Here is a 24,972-nt window from a genome sequence, read left to right on the forward strand (position 1 = left end):
ATCCGGCTAAAGTCACACAGGGAAGAAAGAATGGGAAAGTTTGGGTAGGAAGCAGTGACATTTAGTTCCATCATGGCAACTGACAGGGATTCGGAGGCCCTGAAGAGAAACAAGTTCAGGCTAGCCCTCTCCAGAGCTCATCCCCAGGAAAACTTCAGGAAGCCCCTAGAGATTCCCCTTTACCAGGCAATGTGGCAGGACCATCATTCTCATGAGTATGTGCTTACTGAGTAAATAGTTTACAGGAGAGCAGAGGGGAGATGCCGAAAAGCTTAGCAAGGCAGAATTTCAAAACAAAAGGGAGAGGCAATATGAAGTCCCTTGAGAAAGGGATGTAGTGTATACTGTGGCCCTGTGACAGTGTTGAAATGGGCATATACATATGGGATGTAGAGATTTACAGGCCATGCCCCTAAGAGGTCTAAATTTTTGTTGTTGTATGCTACTGGAGAGCGATGTGGTTTGATTTATGCATTTCAATGATGCTCGCCTGCCGAAGTGAAGAATGAGGTCAGAGATGCAAAATCGGAACCAAGGATAACAGTTGTCGTTGGACTGCATGAGTCACATCTGACAATTAAAGCCACTGAAATGAGAAGAAACAATCCCAGCTGGAATCTATCTCTATCATGGCTGTTTGATTATAGATGAATTCCCTATTGGCTGTGAAATAAGAGACATTGCTCGGCTCTCTTGAGTATTGGTGAGATATAGTATAGCTAGGTAAACAGTGAATTCGACTGCAGAGGTGTCTGAGGCCAGGGATGTGGGGTGAGACCTGGGTGGTGAGACCAAGTTGATGCTAACTTTGACTTGACACTCGGTAAGCCTTTAAATGCACATATTGGCTAGGTGGTGCTCAGAGACTAGAGGCAGGGTTCAGGAAAATACCAGTCGAGAGTATTAGGACTTAGGCTACTTTAAAGAGAATACAAATGGAGAAAAGGAGAGGCCAGGTTCTTGAGTGAACTGAGCTTTTAGAAGTTCTGTAGAGGAAGGTTAGCTACAATCATCATTTTCAAAGCCTGTTGCTACCTGTTGCCTCTGTCTGGTTCCAGCCCACCCGGTGCTTTCCACCTCCTTGTTTGTTCTGCTCCATCCCCTTGCTTTCTTCCCCTCAGGTACCCTTGTTGACTCATCTGCATTTTTGTCTCCAGAACAATGCTGCTCTTGAGAGTTTTCCACCTGTAAGCTTCTGTCTCCCACATTTGTCTGGTTCTCTCCTTCACGTTAATCAGGGACTTTTGGAGGATTTCATCCATGATCCCACAGTATTTGTCTCTTCTCTACCCTCTTTGCTCCCTCTAACTCGTTTTGGTCCCCCAACATTTCAGATACTTGAAAAATATTTATTAATTCATTTTTCCCTTTCAACTCCTCCCATGTCTCTGTATCCACTCCTTTTCAAATTCATGGCCTCTTTTTTTCTTCAATTATTATATGCATGTGTGTACATGTGTACACTCATGTGTGAATAAATATGTGAATACAAGCTGCTGGGTCTGTTTAATGCTTCTTGTACGCATATATTTCTAGGGCTTACCACTTGGTATTGGATCCATAGAAGAGGTTTATTCTGGGGATGACTAGTCCTTCTCAGCAACTGATAATTCCCTGTTCTTCTTCATGTATGGGCGAGATGTGGTCAGATTTTCCCAATTCATGTTGGCGTGTCATCCATGTTTTCATTCTTTCTGGTTTGTCATGGTTTAGGTAGTGGTTCTGTTGAGATGTCACGGGTGTAGTGTCCCTCTCATATATAGAAGACACAACCTCACAGCAGACTTCCTTTTCTTTTGGCTCTTACTATCTTTCTCTCCCCTCTTCTGCAATGTTCTCTCACCCTAGGTGTAGGGGTTGTTGAAATATAAGTTGGGGCAGGCACTCACGGTCAGTTCTCTGCCTGTTGAAGTCATTGCTTTCTGTGATGGGCTCTTATCTGCTGGGGGTGGGGAGTTGAGAGCGAACACACTACTGTCATTTTCCCAACTGCACCTTACACCTACAGAGGAGTGTAGCTCTCAGATCTGTTCTTTATGTGCACCATTGAAAGAGTCTCTGTATAACTGTCCCCCCTGTTATCCTTTGCTGTCTGGGGGATAAAAGCTTCCTGATGCATGTTAGCTGATGAGACCCAGCCTCACTAGATCACACCTGAATGGTTGCTACTCTATATGTGGGTTAGATTTCCTCTCCCCGTGTGAGTTCAGTCTTCTAGAATGTGCCTTACATTCTGAGTCATAGAATTCTTGCCTGATCCTGACTGCGTGATTGTGACTCAGGTCCATATTAATTTGGATGAGCTGGCATAGTTTATGTGGAAAATTGGCTTTTATTCAGGATTTAGTATCAATAGAGGTCCTCATGATGATTTTATGTAATATTTAATACTATTACTTAGTAACTAACACTAAAGCATTTCATACTGAACAATTATTAGTCAATATTCCATGTTAGTCTTAGTCTTTTAGATATTTGCTTGTTACTGCTGGTGAGAAAATGAACTACAGCATGTTACTTTTCAAATAGCTTAGTTGAGAATTAGTGTTTTATTGAAGATAATATGTTTCCAGGAGGTGCTGTTTACACTGTTTCCATGTGTACTATTTTACACATGGAGGTTCTGCTACGTGTGAATTTTATTGCTTTTTAAAATGTATGTTATGTATTTGTGTTGATTTTTTTAAAAAAATGATTGGCTTTAATCAGTGACTGCCAATTTGTTGAAACCTTAATTTTCAGTCAGTAGCTTAATTAACTACCTTGATGTGTCCTCTTATAATGATAAAAATACCTTGAAAATCATCAGTCCAAAGGGTAAATAGATAAATTTAGTTGGGGAAGATTTTCGAACTTTTCTCTGTAAGTTAGTTTGGAGGTTTTTGTTAGAACATTGGGAAGAATGGACTCAACTGCTGTGGTTCATCAATGATCTTTTATTAAAGGTAAAAACCCTGGGTCTGAAGACAAAAATCCGTGTTGCTCTATTGTTAAACTGCAACCAGTTATTTCTATTAAAATATTGAGCTCACTTGTTCCATGGTGAACTTTCTCACGTCCCAAATGATACAACCGAGGCAATAATCACTTAAAACCAGGAATCACTACTGAGACAACGTACTGCTTGGTTTGGCTCTTAAAAGTGATTGCCATAATAAATCAGTGCATGATATAGCTAACAACTCACTCACCATTGTCATTTATGCAATTTATAAAATAAAATAAAATAAATTGAAATTAATTTGGAAATATTAGAAAGGCATTCCAGCAATGAGTGTTAGCAGGTAACACCAGTGATATGACCTTTTTGGGTAGAAATTTTCAGTTCCTCAATTTTACTGCATTAAGTTAAAACATACTACAAAGGCAGGATATTTTTAACATCCAGTTTTTCTTCGACTATTTGTATAGATGTGTTAAAAATTAGTTACATGATCTCAAAAATGTATAAAAGCAAATCACAACTCAATGTGAAGACATCCAACGGTTAGGCCATGCATGAGCAGTTGACTGTCCCCAGTGACTTTGTGGAATTAAAGTGGACCATCAACACAACACTGAATGACTTTTAACCTAAATCACCCATTAATTAGGGAAATTATGTATGCAGATTTTCATCAACCCTTAATAAAGTAGGAAAAACCATTTCAAAGTTATTGTAAGTAGAACTGTGGAGAGAAAGATGTCAGGCTGTGAGATGCTCGTGAGGTTGCTTAGGATTAGGTTTGTGATATGCTGTGTGTGTTAGTAGTAAACGTCGGAAACGTCTTTCAGGTAATACTTCTGGGTTCGCTGAGCTAGTGGTCTCTGAACGTCCTTCTCTATGTTTATGTGAATACCATGAAGGATGAGTTAATGTGTAAGGCACAGCTCCATTGCATCAGAGCACTTTCAGTGACCTTGGATGACTGGAATTGGAACTGAAGATATTTTATTTAGGTAGTTGTAGAAGTATCCCAGTATTGGGTTCTTGTAGCAAGTCGTGTATTATTAGTATGTAACAATGATTTAGCCAGGGGACAGGAGGATTATGTTCCAGACGTAAATATTCCAAGTGCCTTGCATATATTATCTATATAGGAATACATGCGGTAGGAATTATTATGTCCATTCTGTAGACCAGACTACTGAGCTATAGGGACATTGGTACATGGTTCAGTTTGCGTATTAGTGCAGACTACAAAGACCTTCGTGATTCTATTCAAAGGTATTATGTCATATTGTAAACTCACTGAGTGTGTGTGTGTGTGTGACAATCAAATAAATCATATATAGGAACCATTAGTGTTTGTACCTAAACAAATCAGTTCTTTTACTGCAAAGTTTCCCTTTAACATCTAAAAATATTTTTTTATTTATGTAGTGTGTGTGTGTGTGGGGGGGGGGGGTGCGCGTGCGCGCACTCTCTGAGCCATCTCCCTGTTCCTAGAGCTTTCTTTTCCTATGTGTAAAATTTCTAAAGCTCAGGGCAGAAGCGAAATGACAGTAGAGAAGGCAGACAAGTCTCAAGCTACAACATGAGATACAATTTAGGCAACAGAACACACCAGTTCTTCATACTTAAGAAATAATTAAAACAATGAATCAGAAGAATAAGAATATGATGCTGTGTCTAGACCTAAGACGGAAGAGAGAAACAGTGGGCTTGTGTATAATTAACAGGACTCAGGTTGAGTCATTCAGTAGTAACAAATGTAGATGCAGATTGCTGCGGGGATAGTCTGAGCACATCCACTGGCTAGTTAGCCACTGCTTTTTATTCTTGCTCTTATTCACCCCTTGCTGCTCTCACCTCTCCTCTCCTTCCTGTTTTGCTCTTGCCTTTATTTTTTGCCATCAGTATATTGAGGGTAATAGCTGGTAATAGCTTGCTGCCAGGACAGCCCTGGGACCTACATGACAGCAAACGGGAAAGGATTCTTTTCAACTATCTTCCAATCTCCACATACATACTATGGTGTGAGCGTACACACACACACACACACACATACAATCAGTGAGTTTAAAATATAACATACTACCTTTGAATAGAATCACAAAGGTCTTTGTTGTCTGCACTCATACACAAACTGAACGATGTTTCTATACCTCAGTAGTCCGATCTACAAAATGGACATAATAATTCCTACCGCATGTATTCCTGGGAGGATTATTTAAGAAAATATTTTAAGTTTCAATGAATCCTAGGTATGAACAGAATGAGTTTCTGTGTAATTTATATTATGAACCCATATAAATTATAAAATAATGAATTTAATAGGTATTTACTGTTCTCATTGTCCTTTTAGGGAGAATCCAGTAGTCATTATTATGTTCTACATTAAAGCATTTCTCAGCCGCCTAAGATTCTCCAGGCTAGATTTGGTCTGTAGGGGCGTAGCGTTGTAGAAGAGGCTGCATTTATTCCTGGAAATATCATCTAATTATAATGATTCCACAACTGGGTCACACGGCACCAGCCTAAGACACAGTGAGACAGTTTGTGGTGTAGCTTGTTTTTATTTCCATCTCTACCTACAGCCAAAAAAACCCCTAAAAAAAACTAAAAATACCCACCGAAAGACACTAATTATTTACACATGGGTGCACTGTAGAAATGCATAGCAGATGTGAGCCATTAAGCCAGCTAAAACACACATTGAATAGAAGTCTCCCACCTCGTGACTGCTTAGTAAATATCGTGTGCTGAGTAGTGAATGTCTTGCTCGATTTAGAATGGTGCACACTCAGAAATGCAGGACACACCCAGGGATGCTGTGAACATGGGATGGGATGAGGAAGCAGGATTCTCATAGATTCACAGTGTAGGTAGTAGCACACATTTTATTGATTTAACTAGTTGGATTTTCCGTCTATTAACATAATGGTGCTCCCCTGTTTGCTGGTAGGTGTGTACACTGCCACCTATATCTATTGTGTTCTCTTGTGCAATAATTTACAGCTTTTTCTGATCCTACCTAGTCCATTGACAGAATCCACCTAATGTGTTTGCTGTAGGTCATTGATATAAATATTCTTAGTAAACAGTTCTAGAGTGCTCCATAATTTTTTTTTTCTGTAGCTGATTCTCCAAATACCAAGCATTTGGAAAGCCAAGTATTCAGCTGTACATAGCTTTAGCTTTATTCCACTTCTCATGTATTTTAAATATATATTGAAATCGACACAATATGCTAATGATTTTCAATTTAAATATGAGTTTAACAATTAATAATTTATAATAAGGATTACAGTTGTTTTGTGCACTAAAAAACAAAATTTAAAAGACCTGCATTTTTAAGATAGTACAGCCCTTTATATGTTATCAAGTTCTAGATTTCCAGTGAATTTTTGGGTCAATGGACTGCTCCGCTCTGCCTCCAGGCCCTGCCACACACAGGGCCAGTTCACCAAATCTGTTTCCCACCACTCATTGCAACCTTGGCTTGGATCTTATATCACTTTGCTTAATATTAGCGACTGTCCTCTCCTGAGTGCAAAACCTTTGCTGTCACGAGCCGGTGATCTGAGCAAGTAGTAGAGGCGTGCTGTCCTAACCGGACTCTCTGCTCTGATCGTGTCCCTCACTGACCTACACTGCCTGCTTGCTTCCACTTGTCCAGCCTAGAGAGTTCTTCCTGATCCGGGCTCCTCACCTCCACTCCTCCATACTTGAGTTCGTTTCTTTGCACACGTGTAGTCTGATCTTTCCTCTAGGATTAACAGTTCAGTGTGACCCCAAGTGCCTCTCAAGGCTTCCTTCCTAATCTACACGAGGAAAACTCCTATTTGGACTTAGAACGCCATCCACCGCATTTTCCTGTTTTCCCCTCACTGAGTAATGAGGGATTTTATTTCTGTGGCCCGTTGGCGTTTTGTGTACCTGAGTCCAGAGCTCCCACTCTCAGCGCATGGCTGGCCATAGTGCCCTAACGAGCTTCGCATTCATCTTCTGGGTTTTCAGCACGGTTCTAAGCAAGTTGCCTACTTCAAACACCAGTTTACTTATCTGTAGCATGAGTTGGCTTCTTTTTCTTTCTTTCTTAATTTGAAAAGTTATTTTTTCTGAAACTTTAGTGAACTCAGTACCACACCTTGCACATTTAACAAGTAGATTTGTAGACTTATTTTACTGGGAAAAAAAAATGAAACGTCATATTTGGTGTCTGTACATCATTCACAGAGCTTCCCTTGAGCCATTCATTGTACGAAGCTCTGCCCTGCAGAGCTGTTAGGACAGCGAAGATCTCAGAAAGCATCCAGGCTATCCTGGAGCATGGGGCTTCTTCCTGACACCCGCTCTGCTCTCTCAGTGCGTGCATCTAGACAGTGGCAGAGCAGTGGGTCTTGTGACACTGCAGGACCTGGAAGCTCAAAACAGCAAACTGGTTCTGTGACTGAAGTATGACATAGCGTGTGAACTTGGAGGAGAGTGACATGCCTAAGTCGACTCATATTGGGCTTATTTTATTTTTGGAATTGAGAATTCTGTATTTCAGTACTGAAAGCAATGCAAAAGTGATGCACGAAATATCTGTTGCACATCAGTGTGAGAATATATGAGCTTTAATCCTCTTATCTATTTTAGGACTTTCTGGGACAAGTGTTTTGTACATTGGGGGAGATTGTTGGTTCACAGGGAAGTCGCCTGGAAAAGCCAATAGTGTAAGTACTTTTTAATTCAGACAGTGACATGTCATCTCTGGCGTTTCTGTGTTAGCAGGTTGGAACTCATGAATATATATGGTTGTAGAACAAAAGAGAGTTTTAAATTTTTTATTGGGATTTTCTCTTCCAGTGACCACTTTTGACATCTTAGTAACGAATGTGCATCAGCAGCCATATGTATGCGCAAAACATTCTCAGATGATGAATTGATCGGATTTGAAAGGAAATGTACTTTAAATTGCTGGATTTAATACTTTTATGGGAAACAAGACATTTCTTTAAGACAGGAAGTATGCATAGCACTGCTTTCAAACCGTTTGTTCGATAAGTGTACTTGGCATTATTGAGATTTTAATAGTTAGTCATTACATGACTTTCCCAAGGGTAGGGGTGGGGGGATACAAACAACCTGCTCATTCCAATAGAGCATCAATGACAAACCAAAGAGATTGCCAGTGAACCGATGAGTTTGTCAGGCTTACAGAAACATGGGCTGGTGATACTTACAGATTTCCAGTGATGCCCGAACAGCCAAGCCAAAGAGAAGTCCCACCTCAGTGGAGACTTACAAATGCTGTACCAAATCCTGTGCATCCAGCCCCTCCCGAGACCACCTGCAGCTGGAACAGCAGTGTGTGTCACTTGTGGGACCAGGTGAAGGGGCTGGAGTCTCAAGTGAAGGTCTGATTACATTTATGCTTGTCCCTCCTTCCCTGGGGTAAGAGCGACCAGCCACATTCTGTGTCAATGGCCACTCTGAATTGAAGAGGCTACCACCCCACCACCCCCAGTGCCCAATAGATGGGAATTCCATAATTGTTTTTGCTTGTAAGAGCTGGTTGGAGGAAGCAGTGTGTGGTTCTGATCAATTCATTTATCTGATTTCTAAAAATCAGGAGATCTAGGAAAAAAATGTTCAGCAACTGAGAACTAGCCACGAAGCCTAAACTTTAGGAAAAATTTAACCCCTGTCTTATTTATTCTCAAACTCAAAAAATAAATATGGTCAAAATGGATCTGTTCTTCTTTAGCCTCAGGTACATGAACACGCCATTTCCTATTTCTTGTGTTTCTGTATAAAATTTGACTCAGTGTGTATGCCGGTGTTAGACAAAACCTCTTAGCTAATAAACTAGGGGTGTCTAGTCATTATAACTTCATTTATTTACCATTATTTTTATATGAAATCATTACCAAATATGTTGATTTAACTGTTTCCCTTTAAATATTCCTGTTATGCATAATTCATTTCCATCTAGTTATGGGACTTTGGTGCTTAGTAGTGAAATGTATTTAGTCTCAGTTTAGTGTGTTTAATAAAGCCAGGAATAGAGCATAAGGGAGGAAGAGGAGTGCCAAGGATTAAGACTAGCCTAGGGTAAATAAAGGAGTGTTCCAGGCTAGCCTAGAATATGTAATGAGAGTGTTCTAGACTAGCCTAGGGTAAATAAAGGAGTGTTCCAGGCTAGCCTAGGATATGTAATGAGAGTGTTCCAGGCTAGCCTAGGGTAAATAATAAGAGCACTCCAGGCTAGCCTAGGATATGTAATGAGAGTGTTCTAGACTAGCCTAGGGTAAATAATAATAGTGCTCCAGGCTAGCCTAGGATATGTAATGAGAGTGTTCTAGACTAGCCTAGGGTAAATAATAATAGTGCTTCAGGCTAGCCTAGGATATGTAATGAGAGTGTTCTAGATTAGCCTAGGGTAAATAAAGGAGTGTTCCAGGGTAGCCTAGGATATGTAATGAGAGTGTTCTAGACTAGCCTAGGATAAATAAAGGAGTGTTCCAGGCTAGCCTAGGATATGTAATGAGAGTGTTCTAGACTAGCCTAGGATAAATAAAGGAGTGTTCCAGGCTAGCCTAGGATATGTAATGAAAGTGTTCCAGGCTAGCCTAGGGTAAATAATAATAGTGCTTCAGGCTAGCCTAGGATATGTAATGAGAGTGTTCTAGATTAGCCTAGGGTAAATAAAGGAGTGTTCCAGGGTAGCCTAGGATATGTAATGAGAGTGTTCTAGACTAGCCTAGGATAAATAAAGGAGTGTTCCAGGCTAGCCTAGGATATGTAATGAGAGTGTTCTAGACTAGCCTAGGATAAATAAAGGAGTGTTCCAGGCTAGCCTAGGATATGTAATGAAAGTGTTCCAGGCTAGCCTAGGGTAAATAATAAGATTGCTCCAGGCTAGCCTAGGATATGTAATGAGAGTGTTCTAGACTAGCCTAGGATAAACAAAGGAGTGTTCCAGGCTAGCCTAGGATATGTAATGAAAGTTTCCAGGCTAGCCTAGGGTAAATAATAATAGTGCTCCAGGCTAGCCTAGGATATGTAATGAGAGTGTTGCAGGCTAGCCTAGGATATGTAATGAGAGTGTTGCAGGCTAGCCTAGGGTACAGAATGAGAGTGTTGCAGGCTAGCCTAGGATATGTAATGAGAGTGTTGCAGGCTAGCCTAGGGTACAGAATGAGAGTGTTCCAGGCTAGCCTAGAGTACAGAATGAGAGTGTTGCAGGCTAGCCTAGGATATGTAATGAGAGTGTTGCAGCCTAGCCTAGGGTACAGAATGAGAGTGTTCCAGGCTAGCTTGGGTATAATGTAAGATTCTTTTACAAAATAAAACTACCCAATATGCCATTGAACAGAAAGCTGTAAAGTAAGGTTCAAAATAGACAGTGTCGAGTGCCTTTAATTGTTATATCATGTCCTTGCCAAACAACTTTTAGCATGCATAAGGGTTCCTAGAATAGCATGAAATCTAACTTTGTTTTCTCAATTAAAAAAAAAACCCATTACACAATGTATCTTTTATATTTTTCAAGAGAAAGCATTCACAGTAAAGTTTTCATTTCAGATGAGAGAAATGGCAATGGTGCTTTTTATAAACTGGCAATCATAATTTAAAGTGGTTGATCTTATTGGAAAATTTGTAACGTTTTAGTTTCCTCCGTAAAAGGCAACCATCATTCCAATTTTAAAACACGCTTTAATTGCAAAGCCTTTTCATGAGTTCTTAGTCATCTTTTTTTTTTTTTTTTTAAGTTGAGATGATTGTATTCATTGAGGTGTGTAATGACTACAGCATAGCATCAGGCTGTTCCCTTAGTTCAGGTGACTTGAAATTCCTATTCGAAGAGACCAACAAATGTCAATTCACGCTAAGAGGTAAGAGGAGGTAGGGTAACGATTGCAACACTATTCAGATGTAGAGAGGATTCAGTAGCTATTGAGTTGCATTGGTTTTGTGGAGTTAGTTGTCTATTGGGTTTGCTAAGTGGTACTGAGGCTGGGCAGCTAATAAGGCAGGGCCTTAGATACGATGAGTGTGGATTCCAATCATTGTGTTTTATGGGATTTGGAAAATGCAGACAACTTTGTTGTGTCCATGTTGTGTGTAGGTTACAGAAAACAGTATGGTTTTCTCAAATGTCTGAGTATACATGTGTCCTTACTGATCAGTTCTCTCAGGCAAGCATTCAGAAAACGTTGCCACAACAGGCTTCTTGTTTAAGTGTGAGAATCCGAGAGTTTTCTAAGAAAGTGGGCCAGGCAACAATCACCGGTAGAAGTGGGTAATGAAATCCAGAATTTGAACATCACAGAGACTGGTCACAAAAGAAAGGAAACAAGAAATAAAACTGTAGAAATTGCAGGAAGGCGGTGTCTGAGGTGAATTGAAGGTGTTAAGTACCTTGAGGGAGCTGAGCCACAGTAAGTCAGCAGAGAATAAAGCCACATTGGATTAGCTTGCTAGTGGAATGCTACTTTTGCTAGGTATTGTCAGAGAAGTACCGGGTAACACTCTCACCTTCTATGGTCTCATTCATTGCTTCACCTCAGGTGAACAAGGGATTGGAACAAACAATAATAGGTAGTCTCGGGTCCGCCTGCTCAAAAACAGGCTGGCTTTTCTGAAAATCTGTACCTGTGAGAGATGCATGTGTCTGGAGGGTACGGATAGTTAGGAAACAAGTTCCATGGGCTACAGTTGAAGTTCAGAGTCTTCTGTTAACAATGCAGCTTCTAGACAGACAACATTTTACTCCATTACTCAGTCTCAAAGGAAAGTTAGCTTGTTTGAAAACGTATTGAGAAAGCCAGGGACACACCTTTCCTGGGCTGCCTCTACCATCAAGGCATTCTCCAGAGGAGCTGGTCCTTCGACATCCTCTCCCAGGTCCATACCCATCCTTGCTGATCCAATGACATCATTTCCATGTCTTTTCCCATTTCCCATGAGTCCATCTAACAGGAGGGAAAAAAATATCCCCTAGAGATGAAAAAGGTTGGGGATTATAGACATGTTGCTTTTAGTAGAAGAGAGTGGATGTGCACGGAAGGATGAAGGCAAGAAAATATTAATAATACAGAGTCAGAAAAGCGCTTCTCTGATAGGAAGTTAGTTCTGCCACACACACAGCTTTTAAAGAGAGTGCATCTCATCATGTGGTATATAAAACTGGAACTTACAAAGTGTGCCATAGATGTTGTGGTTTACACAGGAGAGATCACAGACTCCTAAGAAGAGAAGTGAGTTTCTGTTCTCTATCACCCCCTCTCTCTTGGACCACCTTCCCCCACCCTGACCAGGCAGCCACTCAAAATGAACAGCGTTTCAGGCATTTCCTCAAGGCTAGGGCTAGAGATGGGGGTCTGTGCATTTTCCTGCTTGCAGGCAGCTCCATTGCAATTGTGTGAAGGACTCTGGCAGTCTTCCCCATGCTGCTGAACACATGCTTTTGAAATGCAGCGCAGAGTACCTCCTGAGGTAGGAAGTACTCCCACAGCAAACAAAATTGATTCATCCTGAATTTTCAAACTCTTCCTGTTGTCTCATATGTTATTTATCTTAAATTGCATCATCCAAATAGCTTAACATTTATTTACTAGTTCACTTAGATCAGAGGTTTATCTTCTAGTTTCCCTGTTTATATTCTAAGTTATTCAGAGCACCCTCTTGTTCTCTTCCCTCTAAATGGCCTGGTTTGTATGCTGATAAAATGTTCAGCGGACTCTTTGCCAGCTTCCTAATTGCAGCTGAGTTATCAAAACCTCATGAGACAAGCACTTTTAAATGAATAATAACTAAAATTTGGGGATTTAGAGAAGACAAAGTAGCATTCTAAATTATTCATTAATCAAACTTTTGACAACTAAGGCAGGTTTGTCACAAAGGCAGAAAGCCTACTTGTATGTAGCCACGTGTCTTACTGAATAATCATAATTAGAATTTCAACGTAACTATTGTATTTCTGAGCTTTAGTTATAGCCATCATTGAAAGTCTTCGGCTCTTTTTTTTTTTTTTTTTTTTTTTTTTATAAAAATGGTTATTTAAAAAATAGACTCTAAGAACTGAAGTGAAGTGATTTGGTATTCAAAACTTTTGCTTTCATTTTGTTAGCAGTTTATCATTTTTGCAGCTCCCAGAAAGCTTCTTTTGTTGGATAGGCTATATTCATTCACCAAATATTTATTACTACACATTTTTTGGTGATGTGCTGTTTGCCTTTGCTGGGTCTCTGTGACTCCTGGCCCCTCTCCTTAGCAGTTAATTAGCAATTAATTAGCATCGCTCCCACTCAGCTCTGTGGTTGGTTGTTGTTGCTGTTGTTGTTTGGTTTGTTTTGCAGCTGTTAGATTGGCTCCAACTTTCTCCCTAATGGTCTCAGAGCTTTCCTTCCTCTCTGTAAGGTTATCGATGGATTCAGACAGCTTAGAAAACAGCTAGAGTCAGCTCCCATTTAAGAATGATTGCTCCCATCTTCTGTGCGGAATGTATGGATTATGTTCCTCAAGCAATAGGCTTTCTGGTTTTGTCCCTTTCAGCCCAGGCACAAGTACATCTGCATAAGGACAGGGGACCAGAGTGCATGGGTCAGTGGCAGGAAAGCAGGTCCTGGAAGGGAAATGAGGCCTTGTGGTAATGTACCAGTTGCTGGTTGAGTTGAAGGAAGCATAAAGAAAACGTTCTGGAAAGCAGTAGCTTGTGGTCCAGGCACTCGGTTTGGGTAGAAGATGAAGGGAGGTTCTTAGGGTGGCAAGGGAGCTGTGGAGGGCCCAAGGTGGGACCCTGAGGCAAGTGGTACTTGAAGAACAGACTGAGGCTATCCATGGGATGAAGGATTCCTAGTTGTTGCCTAGGCCGATGGGCAAAGGACAAAGTTTACAGGAAGCTGAGGGACCAGAAAACCAAGACAGAGAGAGCCTGACAGCATCTGAAGTTCAGCTTGTCAGTGTTGGCATGTTGATCTGACTCCAGTGAGGACTCCTCTGTGTGTTGTCTGTGAATGTCTGTGGAGATCACCTATCCCTGTGAGAGGAGGAGGGGGAAGGGAAGGGAAGGAGGAGGTGGGGCTAAAATGGGGACAGCTTGTCTAGAAGGCGAACTTTTAAAAACCTTAGATTAAGAAAAGACCACACTAATTTTCTACATGCGAAAATATAGCCAGCTTTGACATCGTTTGGGCTGTAACATTATCTCAAACATGTCTGCGACTGTGTTATTTGATGGAAGTGGTTTGAGTGAGAATGGACCCCACCGGCTCATGTATTTGAATTCTTGGTCCCCATTGATGGAGTTGTTTGGAAAGGATTAGGAGGTGTGGCCTTGTTGAAGGAGGTATGTCACTGGGGGGTGGGGTTTGAGTTTCAAAACTCTGTGCCCCCCCCCCCCAGTGTCTGTCTGTCTGTTTCTGTCTCTGTCTCTCTCTTTCTCTTTCTTTCTCTCTCTCACTTGTGGAAAAGATTTAAATTCTCAGCTATTCTTTCTATGTCATGCTTGGCCATCTTCTGCTGTGCTTCCCACTATGAGTGTAGTGAATTCTACTACCCTCTGGAACCATGAGCCCCAAGTTAAAGGCTTCCTTTTATAAATTACTTTGGTCGTGGTGTCTTTTAATAGTACTAAGAAAGAATCCAAGATGCTGCCTATAAGCTCAACAAACTAGTTGTCTTAGTCAGGGTTTCTATTCCTGCACAAACATCATGACCAAGAAGCAAGTTGGGGAGGAAAGGGTTTATTCGGCTTACACTTCCATGCTGCTGTTCATCACCAAAGGAAGTCAGGACTGGAACTCAAACAGGTCAGAAAGCAGGGGCTGATGCAGAGGCCATGGAGGGATGTTCTTTACTGGCTTGCTTCTCCTGGCTTGCTCAGCCTGCTCTCTTATCAAACCCAAGACTAGCAGCCCAGAGATGGTCCCACCCACAAGGGGCCTTTCCCCCTTGATCACTAATTGAGAAAATGCCCTACAGTTGGATCTCATGGAGGCATTTCCTCAACTGAAGCTCCTTTCTCAGTGGTAACTCCAGCTGTGTCAAGTTGACACAAAACTAGTCAGTACACTAGTTCAATGTTTTTTATACACTATAATTTACTTTGATTGCCCATAAACTGTACTAGAATCAGAGCTGTTAAGTCTCAGGTCTTCCACCAGCAAGATGCATAAGTTGGTGTTCTACACCACCACCATTATCCTACCATTAGCACAGTAAGCACCCGAGGAAATAGATACTGGGCTTCCCTGCCAAAAATCCACTCCGAGATCAATTGGCTAAATTGTTTTGGTTTGTACAAAGGCAGAAGATTGTGGCAAGAATACAGAGCCCTTTCGTATACAGCTGGTAAACTAAAGAAAGAGAAAAAGGTTGCAAGGCTCCACCATCCTCCTGAAGACACACAAGGATAACCTAAAGGCCCTTAGTAGGCCCCACGTTTTCATCTGTGCCCCCTAGAGACCAAGCCTTTTAAATTAGTAGACTTTCAGCAGGCCAGATCTTAACTGTCACATAAGGTAATTTTACTGCTGTGGGTTACATGAGTGACACGAACAGTTAATTTGGAGCAGAGGAAAACATACAGCCCTTGTGAGGGAAGGTGGTGTATCTAAGCTTTTTGGAGGTAATCAGAACTGGGTTTCACAATTTCTCAGGTTTGTAATTTGAGCAAATTTGCTTTAAATTCCTTAGCTCCAATTCCTATTTTGAAACACCCTGACAATACATTTTTAGGATAGTTATTGGAAGAAAGAGCAATGTATTGTGTGGTAAATTTGTGTTGGAGAACACTGGGTACAATAAACACAAAATCAGTAGCTTTATTAAAAGTATCCAGTAGCTTTTAGCAGAAAACTCATAAGTCAAATCAGTTATTCTCTTCCTCCTGCCTTTCTCTCTCTTCCCTTCCTCCCTCCTTTACTTTTGTCTTTTTCTCTGTGTTAATGGAGAAATCTAGCAAACTTAAGGAAAGGACCATAGGAAACCAAACTAGATTTTATTATGTAAATTGTTATCTTAAGTATTAAAGTTATTTCGTCTGGTTGTAGTGTGTGCCTGATCGTCAAATTGGGGTAATGAGATGAGTTCCACATTTTGTTATTTGTGTTTTATAGAGCTATTTGGTTGCTGTGAAGTATCCTGTAGTGTCAGATGGATGTATGTCCTTACACAGTTGCAAAGAATACCTGTCTCCAGTTTGGTGTCAGCTAAGAACCTTTGTGTTTGCGTTGATCCCACGGATGCATGTACCTATTAGTAACATTCATGTGTGACACAGTCTAAGATCACCTGGGAGGAGGGCCTCTGAGAATGACTGATAAGTTATCTTAATCACAGTACTTGATGTAGGAGGACCCCATACCTTGTGTGTGGGGCCTTGGGCTGTATAAATACAGAAAGGAGAATAGGAAATACACACAAGTGTACAGTAATGCATGGCACTGTGCATGTACTGTGACCAGTGGCTTCAAGTGGCTGCCTTGAATTCTGTGAAATGGGAGGTTCTGATCCTATCTGTGAGCATAATAGATGCTCTCCCCCTTAAGTTGCTTTGGTCAGGAAACTTTATCAGGGCAACAGAAGAAACTAAGACCACGTAATTCAATATATTAAAAATTAATGCATTTCAGAGGGACATTAGATGCTGTAGCTGTATAGAGTAATCAAAACTTGTGTCCTTCTGGGGTGGAGAGTGGTAAATTCTACTGCCAATTCCCTATGTGGCTGCCACAAGCTTGTGAACCTCATGTATGACAGAAGATTAATATTTAGTGGAAGCCATTTTTTCTGCTCATTTTTCTATACCAACTCTGGAAAGAGCTCTACAAGTATAGCTGCTTTTTGTTTCAAAAAGCCAAGTCTTCACAGCAGGATGTTTACAGCAGCATTTGGCTCTGTTCTTTGTGCTCTATGGAGACTCTAGCACCTATAGCCAGCGTCATGTATGTAGATGAATGCTTCTGGATGGAAAGGTGCAGAAAACACACGTGGCTCATGCAAAATGTGGACAAAATGAATTTACTTGCATCAAAATAGCTCTGAATGTCACCATCAGAGACAAATCCCAGAAGGATTAGTCTGTCATCGACAGAGATGTGACATTTCCTTCAATCATATAAGGCTTGACTGTAACTCCTGTAGGCCTTCTGATATGAGAAAAATGAAATAATGTCCACCATTCTAAGCAAATAATACACTGGTGAGACTTTTTATTTCTCTGTTAGATAAAATGTGGGTTTGGTAAATGTTTTAAAGATTTTTATAAAATACTAGTTGACCTAAAAAACTTTAGTGGAAACTAATTCTGGCCAAGAAATTATTTGAACCATGTGTGAATGGTGCAAATTCATAGTCTTTCCTGATCTTGCGAAGTTCCTCACTTATAAACTAATCCCTGTCTCTATAAGTGGCAATTAGGTTAGCTTAGACTGGTGTGTATAGGCTATTTTTGGTGGAATGAATTTTATCAGGAAGGTGGAAGAAAATTCCAGAGTTTTGATGTTCAAAGTGGTTCATTCACCTTGGTCTGGAAACTGACTATGGTTTGTTAGAAAAAACAGTTCAAACCAGGAAAGTTTTATACAGTATTGAGTAACTAACTTAAGAGAGTAGGGGAATGCCTAATTTCAACCTCAACCCTAAGGAGAGGTTTTATTTATTTTATTCAAAGGTTCTAGTAAGCAGCCCCTCCTCCTTTGTGGAGGAGATCAAACCTGAGGTTAAATTTTGTGTGTTTGGTTGGTGGACTTTGTGTATGTAGCCTTCACGGGGCTGCACTGTCATTCTAGGAATAGATAAGAGTCCCAGACTCTGAGACTACACTCCAGGAAGTACGAACCTTCAACATTTCAGAAAACCCTTTGTCTGCTATGAGAGTAGTATTGATCCCCACCTCTGTCATCACAGGAGCAGAGCAATTGGATCCTTATTCAGATGGAGTCAGCGCTGATGCAGGGTTCCAAACAAAGATAACTACTTGGCAAAGTGGCATTTCCAAGGGAAATCCCTTCTAGTGCTTTCAGTCCTTTGCACAAATTCCCTCAGTTGTAGCTTTAGAAATAAGCATGCAATTTGTACTTGACAGCATAGACTCCTCCAAGCATCTTTTTAAAGTCTGCGCCTCTCCTTGTGTACCATCTTTGATATCTTGCCTGTTTGCTTTAAGTCCTCTACTGTCTTTTCTGAAGCAGAAAAACCCAAACTATGAATAAACCAGGACAACAGAGAAATCAGTTACGTTCTTCTCCGTAGTCTTCGTTCTTAAGTGAAGCAGGACACACGTAGCTCACTGGGACAAAACAAGAGCATCTTTTTAGCATAGGCTAGAGGTGAAACACTTCCCCATCTCATCCCCAAAGAAAAACTGTCAAAAGCCTTAAAAGGAGAACATCACCCCTCCCCCCAGACTTGTGTGTCTTATGAAGGAGAGTAATTCAATATATGTTTATTAAAGAGAATAATTAGAATGATAGACACATTATATGCAATTTTTACAAAGTATTTTACTTTGTTTTACATTCTCTGGTACTATGGATTAAGTTCAGGCTCCTGTCCATGGTAGGAAGATGCTGTACCAGAGAACCACACCTCCAGGGTTTCTTGTGCATGTAAAAGCCTTACAGTTGTTTCTCAGGAATTACAATGCCATTTTAAGATAATCAAACCCCTTGTGCAATCACTATAAGACTTAGGCAGAGAGTAGCGTTCAGTAATATTAGCTTAATATTTCTATAAATATGTAGGTAGTTTAGCTCATCTCAAAGCCACATAAAATAACTTCTTAAACCCTTTTGGCATATGATGTATGCAAAATTACCATTCTATAATATTGCAATGTCTGCCTTCTTCTCTTTTCAATGTCAACACTGACATTGTGTCTATAAAACAAGATCACATTTGGTTCCAATATTAAATGTGTAGTGTGACAAATGAATTTCTTGGTGTAGACAACAGTTTAAAATTTAAATGAATATTTTACTTTCAGTTGTCAGGCATATGATACATTTTAAAAGTGAAAATTACTAGTATTTTCACTTTGATAACCAACTTACAATAATTTTTGGAACTGCAATTTTGTTGGTAATACAGTATATTGTAGGGAAAGGTGCATGCCTGACAATTAAGTTAAATCCATCTCTAGTTTTAAAAAGTTACATTTTAAAATGTACAGCTCTTTTGGCAAGGATGTGTTTCCCCCTATAGTTACACGTCTAAGAACTATTAATACACAGTGTGTTTCTTTTCTCTCCCATGCTCTCCCCTGCTAGACTTGTATTTGGATGTACTCTTGTGTTTCTTTAGAAGGACTTCAGAGCTTGCTGAGCCATGAGAAGGTGTTGTCACTGGTCACTGGCATATTCCATCCATAGCTACTCATTCTGTCCTAGAAAGGGTTCCATTGCGGGGAACAGACACCGTGACCAAGGCAACTCTTATGAAGGACAACATTTAATTGGGGCTGGCTTATATTTTCGGTTCATTATCATCATGGCAGGAAGCATGGCAGTATCCTGGCAGGCATAGTGTTGGAGGAGAGAAGAGTCCTGTATCTTGGTACAAAGGCAGCGGCAAAAGGCTCTCCTCCTTGGACTTCTCAGCAGGAGGAGGCTCTCCTTCATTCCAGGGAGACCTCCAGGAGTCCCCAATACCCATCCCCACAGTGAAACGGTTCCTCCAAAAAAAGGCTACACCTATTCTAACTAGGCCACACGTCTTGATAGTGTCGCTCCTTGTGGGCCAAGCATTCAAACACATGAGTTTATTGGGGCCAAAACCTATTCAAACCACTACACATACTGAGCAGCACACACTTTGTAACCTCTGTGTTCTGTCCGGAAGTTCAGGTACACTGACATAGCAACTGATGTGTAAGAATGGCAGTGGCATCTCAACAGCACACTAGGCCAAGGCAGTTCCACATGGAAGAGGTTTTATTGGGATTGTGAGAGAGACAAGGTAGCAACAGAAAGGGAAGAGGGGGAGAGAGAGGGCGGGAGGGATGTTCTCCTTATTTATATAGAAAATGACTTAAGGCAGGTAAAGGTGGGAGGTGAGTCAGGTGGATGCCTGGAATATGGTGCCTATTGCCTTGGCAACCGGCCTGCAGGTCAGGTCCCGCTGTAGCCTATGTGATCTAGGTTTGGGAGGTCCTGATGCCAACAGCAACAGCAGAATTGCTCATGCTTCGTCCTCTACAAACCTCACACAGGCACTACTGAGCTCACTGAGGCAATCCCATTTAAACAGTGATTGTAACAAATTTGAATTTGCATGCATTAGTCTCTTGAGTCACACTAGTATCAAATTGGATACCACTCAGTTTCCATGTATTTCAAAAGGAATTAGGAAACAGAAACTAGATGCATTCCAGTTTTTTCCAAACCAGGAGAGAACACCCGCCAGCCCCTGCCACCCCCAGTTTTTCTCCATTTTGCTTGTGGTAGTGCTACAATTTTATAGAAGAGGCAAGAGCCAGGAAATATGCAGGGTAGGTGACCTGTAATTGGCTCTTAGAATGGTGGGAAGTCTTTTCCTGTAAGGCAGACTCTTCTTCTGGCTGGTGCTGGGGCCTTTTAGTTTCTTCTCCAAGCCTAGGGCTCCTGTAGAAAGTTTGAACATACTAATCGTGCATGAGTCGTGTGTGTGTGTGTATGTGTGTGTGTGTGTGTGTGCGCACACGCACACAAGTCTGTGTGTATAGGCATCTGTGTGCATATGTGGAGGGAGGCCAGGGACAGCCAGTGTTTTACTCTATTTTTGCCTTAGTCACTTGAGAAAGGGTCTCTCACTAAAACTTGAGTTAGGTTCACAACCAGCAGGTCGAAGCGACTCTCCTGTCTCCATAGCAGATACAAGAGACCATACTCCGCTTTTTTACATGGGAGGTGACATTGGAATCTTCACACTTAGCTAGAAAGTATTCTTACCTGCTGAGCCATCTTTCCAGGCCTGGAAAGTTTTAATCATATGGGCTTCTTTGTTTTACTGTTCTTGTTTGGTAATCTGACCAGCAGGAAATCAAGGTCACATAGCTGGAAAAGGCTGAAAAACCTGACCAGATGTCGCAACCCTTATCTTTCCAGGGCTTCCACCGAGGGAAAAAGCAACTCGATGAGGTTTAAGGATAAGGATTCTATGACTTACTCTGCCCCCACCCCACCTTTCCACTTCTGTCTAGTTAGAACCTCAGGTTTCATTGTCTTTCACGCCTGGCTCCACCTTCCACGAGGCACTATCTTGCCACCATCTCTGTTCCTGAAGCATTCTGTCAGAGCATAGTGTATATCACTAGGGCAGATCTGACAGATTTTGCCTAGCTCAAATCACACCCTTACCTCAAAACAAAACAAAACAAAACAAAACAAAACAAAACAAAACAAAACAAAGCAAAACAAAAAACCCTAGTGTAGCCGGGTGTGGTGGTGCATGCCTTTAGTCCTGGCACTTGGGAGGCAGAGGCAGGTGTTTTTCTGAGTTCGAGGCCAGCCTGGTCTACAGAGTGAGTTCCAGGACAGCCAGGGCTACACAGAGAAACCCTGTCTCAAAAAACAAAAACAAAAACAAACAAACAAACAGTTTATTCTGGAGCCAAGTAAGAATGGTTGTGGCCCAGGAGTACAGATTCATGTCACCCCCAATTCCATGTTCCAACATGGTAACCATTTCATACAGTTTCTATAGGAACAGAACAGTTACAATAAGATCGAGGCACTTTTACGATACCTTGGTGGAAGCATCTGATAGGCTAGTTACAGCCAGACTGGGGGATCTGTTAGAGGCTTCGAATGTTATCTGATGGCATCCTTAGCCTTAGGGCTGCAGGAAGTTCATTTCAAAGGGATTTATCTGATAGCCAGGGGATGTTAGGTTAGACTCTTGAGGTGAGTAAGGAATGACTTATAGAGGGACCTGGGGAGAGCTGGAGGTAATTTGGCTCCAGGCATGAAATATTGCAAGTCTCTATAATCACTGAAGTTCTAATTAGCTCATGGGCCTTGTAAAAGCGTTCAGTCTCAAGGCCACCATTCATTCATACACACAGGGCTGTGACAGTCGTGGTCACATTTCACCATTCTGTCATAAATATTCTTTTATAGGCACATCTTTCCCACATCTCCCTCCCTGAAACAAATGTCAGCTCCTATGTTAGTGTCACACGGGGCTAAGAGTTTTACACGCGTTAAACGGTGGGGACTTTTGTATGCAGTGACTATCGTACAAGTTCATTGCGTATATTCATCATAGATAGTATTCTGACTCAGGAAGAGATGTCAGACAAGTTTGTAATATACACTGAGCATTTACATCCTCCTCGCAATGCACATATCCACCAGATGATGTGAGTAAGGCAGGAGATGTGTAGGACTCAGCATTTCCTACTTCAATCCCACATTGAGAATTAACGGACAATTTAAAACGAATCATGTGAAGACATAATAAAACTATAATGTCCTGAACATTTGACCTGCGCGTTGTTTGATTTGGTTTGGCTTTTATTGTTTAATTACCTCATTGCCTTGATTTGTCAAGCAAATAAACTAAGTGTCAATGGGATTAGGCAGCTTACTCAAGGTAACAGTAGATTGTAAACTGAGGCAGGGATGCTACTTTAGAGGTCTTGAGGGGAAATTTGCATGGCGGGGGCGTGGGGGGGGGGTAAAATCACAATACATTACCTAGTGTAGATTATCATGAATTGACTACAGCGTACTCAAGTCACTACACTGAATGTTATCATATGGACCCTTGAAAGCAGGAGAGGCAGAAGATTAAGTCAGAGATGCATAATTGGAAGGTCAGCTATTCCAAGCATGAGGGTAAGGCCCAGCCTGCTGGCCTGACAGGCTGCTTCAGCTATGAGGAACTGTAAACAGAGTGTCTGCCTACCCACCCCTGGTCAGAATTTGATCTACAGAATTGTTCAACAATAAACGATATTTTTAAATCTCCATGTTGATGGGAATTCATAATAAAAGCAGTGGGAAATGAAAGTTTATTTTGCTAGCTAGAAGTGGGACTATTATAACAATAAGTTAGTTGGTTGGTAGGATGTGAAGAATGGGACCACTTTGAAGAAGAACAACAAAGCCCCTTAGATCATTTTTTGAACAGATTTGGGGAGTTGAGAAACTCTCAGTCTGCTGAGGCAATAGGAAGTGCTCAGAGAAGGCTCAGTGTCAGGCAAGCTTATGCAAGGAAGAAGACCGAAGATTTGGATGTGCACCTCCAGATAAAACCTCAGCATGATCGGGCTATCCCAATCCAAAGCCACCCAAGAGGCTTCTGGAAGACACTCGCTCTGGGACTGTTAGGTCACTCAGTTATCTCAGCCAGAGCCAAAATATGAACATGACTCTGGGCAGGGACCTCCTGCCTCTGCCAGAGCAGGAGAGCCACCAAAGTTTTAAGCAAACAGAAACACCAGGTAAGAAGGAAAGACAGGGCCAACAAGTGAGGTACTTGTAGCCTTCCAAGTCCTGTGGGCAAGACAAAGGTGCCAACACTTGCTGTGTTGCATAGAGAAGAAAGAATGGTCTAGTGACTGAGCTATAGGCTGGAGGTCTACTTCCCTTTGGTTTTCACAAGAAACATGTGTGCAGATCTTTAAAGATGATACTTAGCATTTCCAGAGAGAAGGCTATTTCACTTGCCTTTTATGCAGGGATATTGAAGCCTTAGGATTCACAACAGAAAGGAAAACAAGGGATTAGGACAATTAAAGCTGTTATCAGGTGAGGTGGCACAGGTCTGCAGCCCCAGCAGGTTGGGAATGAAGAGTGGAGGATCAGGGATTTAAATACTTTCACAGGTACACAGTGACTTTGAGGTTAGCCCTAACCATGTCTCAAAAGACAAAGAGGCAAAAAAAAAAAAAAAAAAAAAAAAAAAACCCAAACCAATACCATAAGAAAAAGGGAAGGATGCTAAAAATGATGGATGTATGTCGTATTAGGAAAAAAAAATGTTTAAGAGTTAAATTAATTGACCTCATAAGTCCTGAGGGATTAATGGAATGGGCCATCCTGACATGCATACAATTCACTTCATGGGGAGTGAAGGCATGTGCAGCTTCCTGTACAAGCAGAGATACCTTTGTTGGAAGAAGTTGGCGTGGTCTTCTCTGAAAGATTTTTGCCAAATAGAAGAAAATACAGAATGGTTTTAGAGTGAATAGAATTTATTTTGATACTTGTGCAACTCCTAAGATTTTAACTGCTCATCTCCTCACATTTTTCCCCCAGTCAAGATAAGAAGATTCCAGTCGGCTGCACACTTACTGTGACTATCAGGAATGAGTTGTACTTTTAGGGACACAAGCTATCCTTGGGCTGAGTCTACCTGGGGTCGTTCGTAGGGCACACAGAAAGACCTTGGCTGCATGGTTTGTCATAGGACACACCTGTTTTTCTGGAGGATTGGCAAGGGTTGCTTGTAGGTAGAAAACTGTGTAGATCAGCTACATCTCAAAAGAGCTGATGCAATTACTTTTAAAAAAGAAAATGTTTCTTTTGGCAAATAACTCTAATTTTAGGTCTTAGTACAAGGCCACTGGCCACAGGAGAAAATCGATGTGGGGTGTTTTATAAAAAAAAAACAACAAAACAAAATGAAAACAAAACCAAAAAACCTTTACCTCTAACCTACATCTCAGCAGCTAGGAGGCAAAGGAGACTAGAAGGGACCTTGGTCCCACTATCCCTTTTGAATATGAACTCTCTATGGCCTTTACTCTCTCCCCACCTTCCCATTCTAAAAGCATCTCCCAGTGGTGACCCCCATAGATCAAGAATGTAACACTTGGACTTTGGGGAACATCTCCCCAACCCATAAGAGGCATATGCACATCCCATGTTTTCCTAGTTGGCATTGTTCTTGGTGTCTTTAAAAGTATATGAGCATAAATAAAACAGAGAACTGCAGAGAAACAGCTTGAGTGGAGGTTTTATTTTGCTGCATTGGCTTATGTATTTTATCCTTGATTATGTATATTGAGCACTTGGAACACAGAGCTCTCAAACTGTGGGTTGACAAGAACTTTGACTTGAGTATTG

General features: G+C 41.2%; 1 protein-coding gene across 4 annotated transcripts in view; it reads left to right on the top strand.

Annotated features, from left to right (window-relative positions):
- The window catches only part of Cpne8 (copine 8), a 193,788-nt gene that overhangs the window by 65,440 nt on the left and 103,376 nt on the right, over positions 1 to 24,972 (top strand). For 2 of the 4 annotated variants that reach the window (XM_021183655.3, XM_029469850.2), the window contains exon 6: positions 7,568 to 7,644. The exons of the other annotated variants lie outside the window; for them this stretch is intronic. In XM_021183655.3, the coding sequence (XP_021039314.1) occupies positions 7,568 to 7,644 (77 nt within the window). The remainder of the gene's footprint in view (positions 1 to 7,567; positions 7,645 to 24,972) is intronic. 4 annotated transcript variants of the gene reach the window in all.

The sequence above is a fragment of the Mus caroli genome, unplaced genomic scaffold, assembly GCF_978045245.1.
Source record: "Mus caroli unplaced genomic scaffold, Mus_caroli_1 scaffold_16, whole genome shotgun sequence".
Classification (NCBI taxonomy): Eukaryota; Metazoa; Chordata; class Mammalia; order Rodentia; family Muridae; genus Mus; species Mus caroli.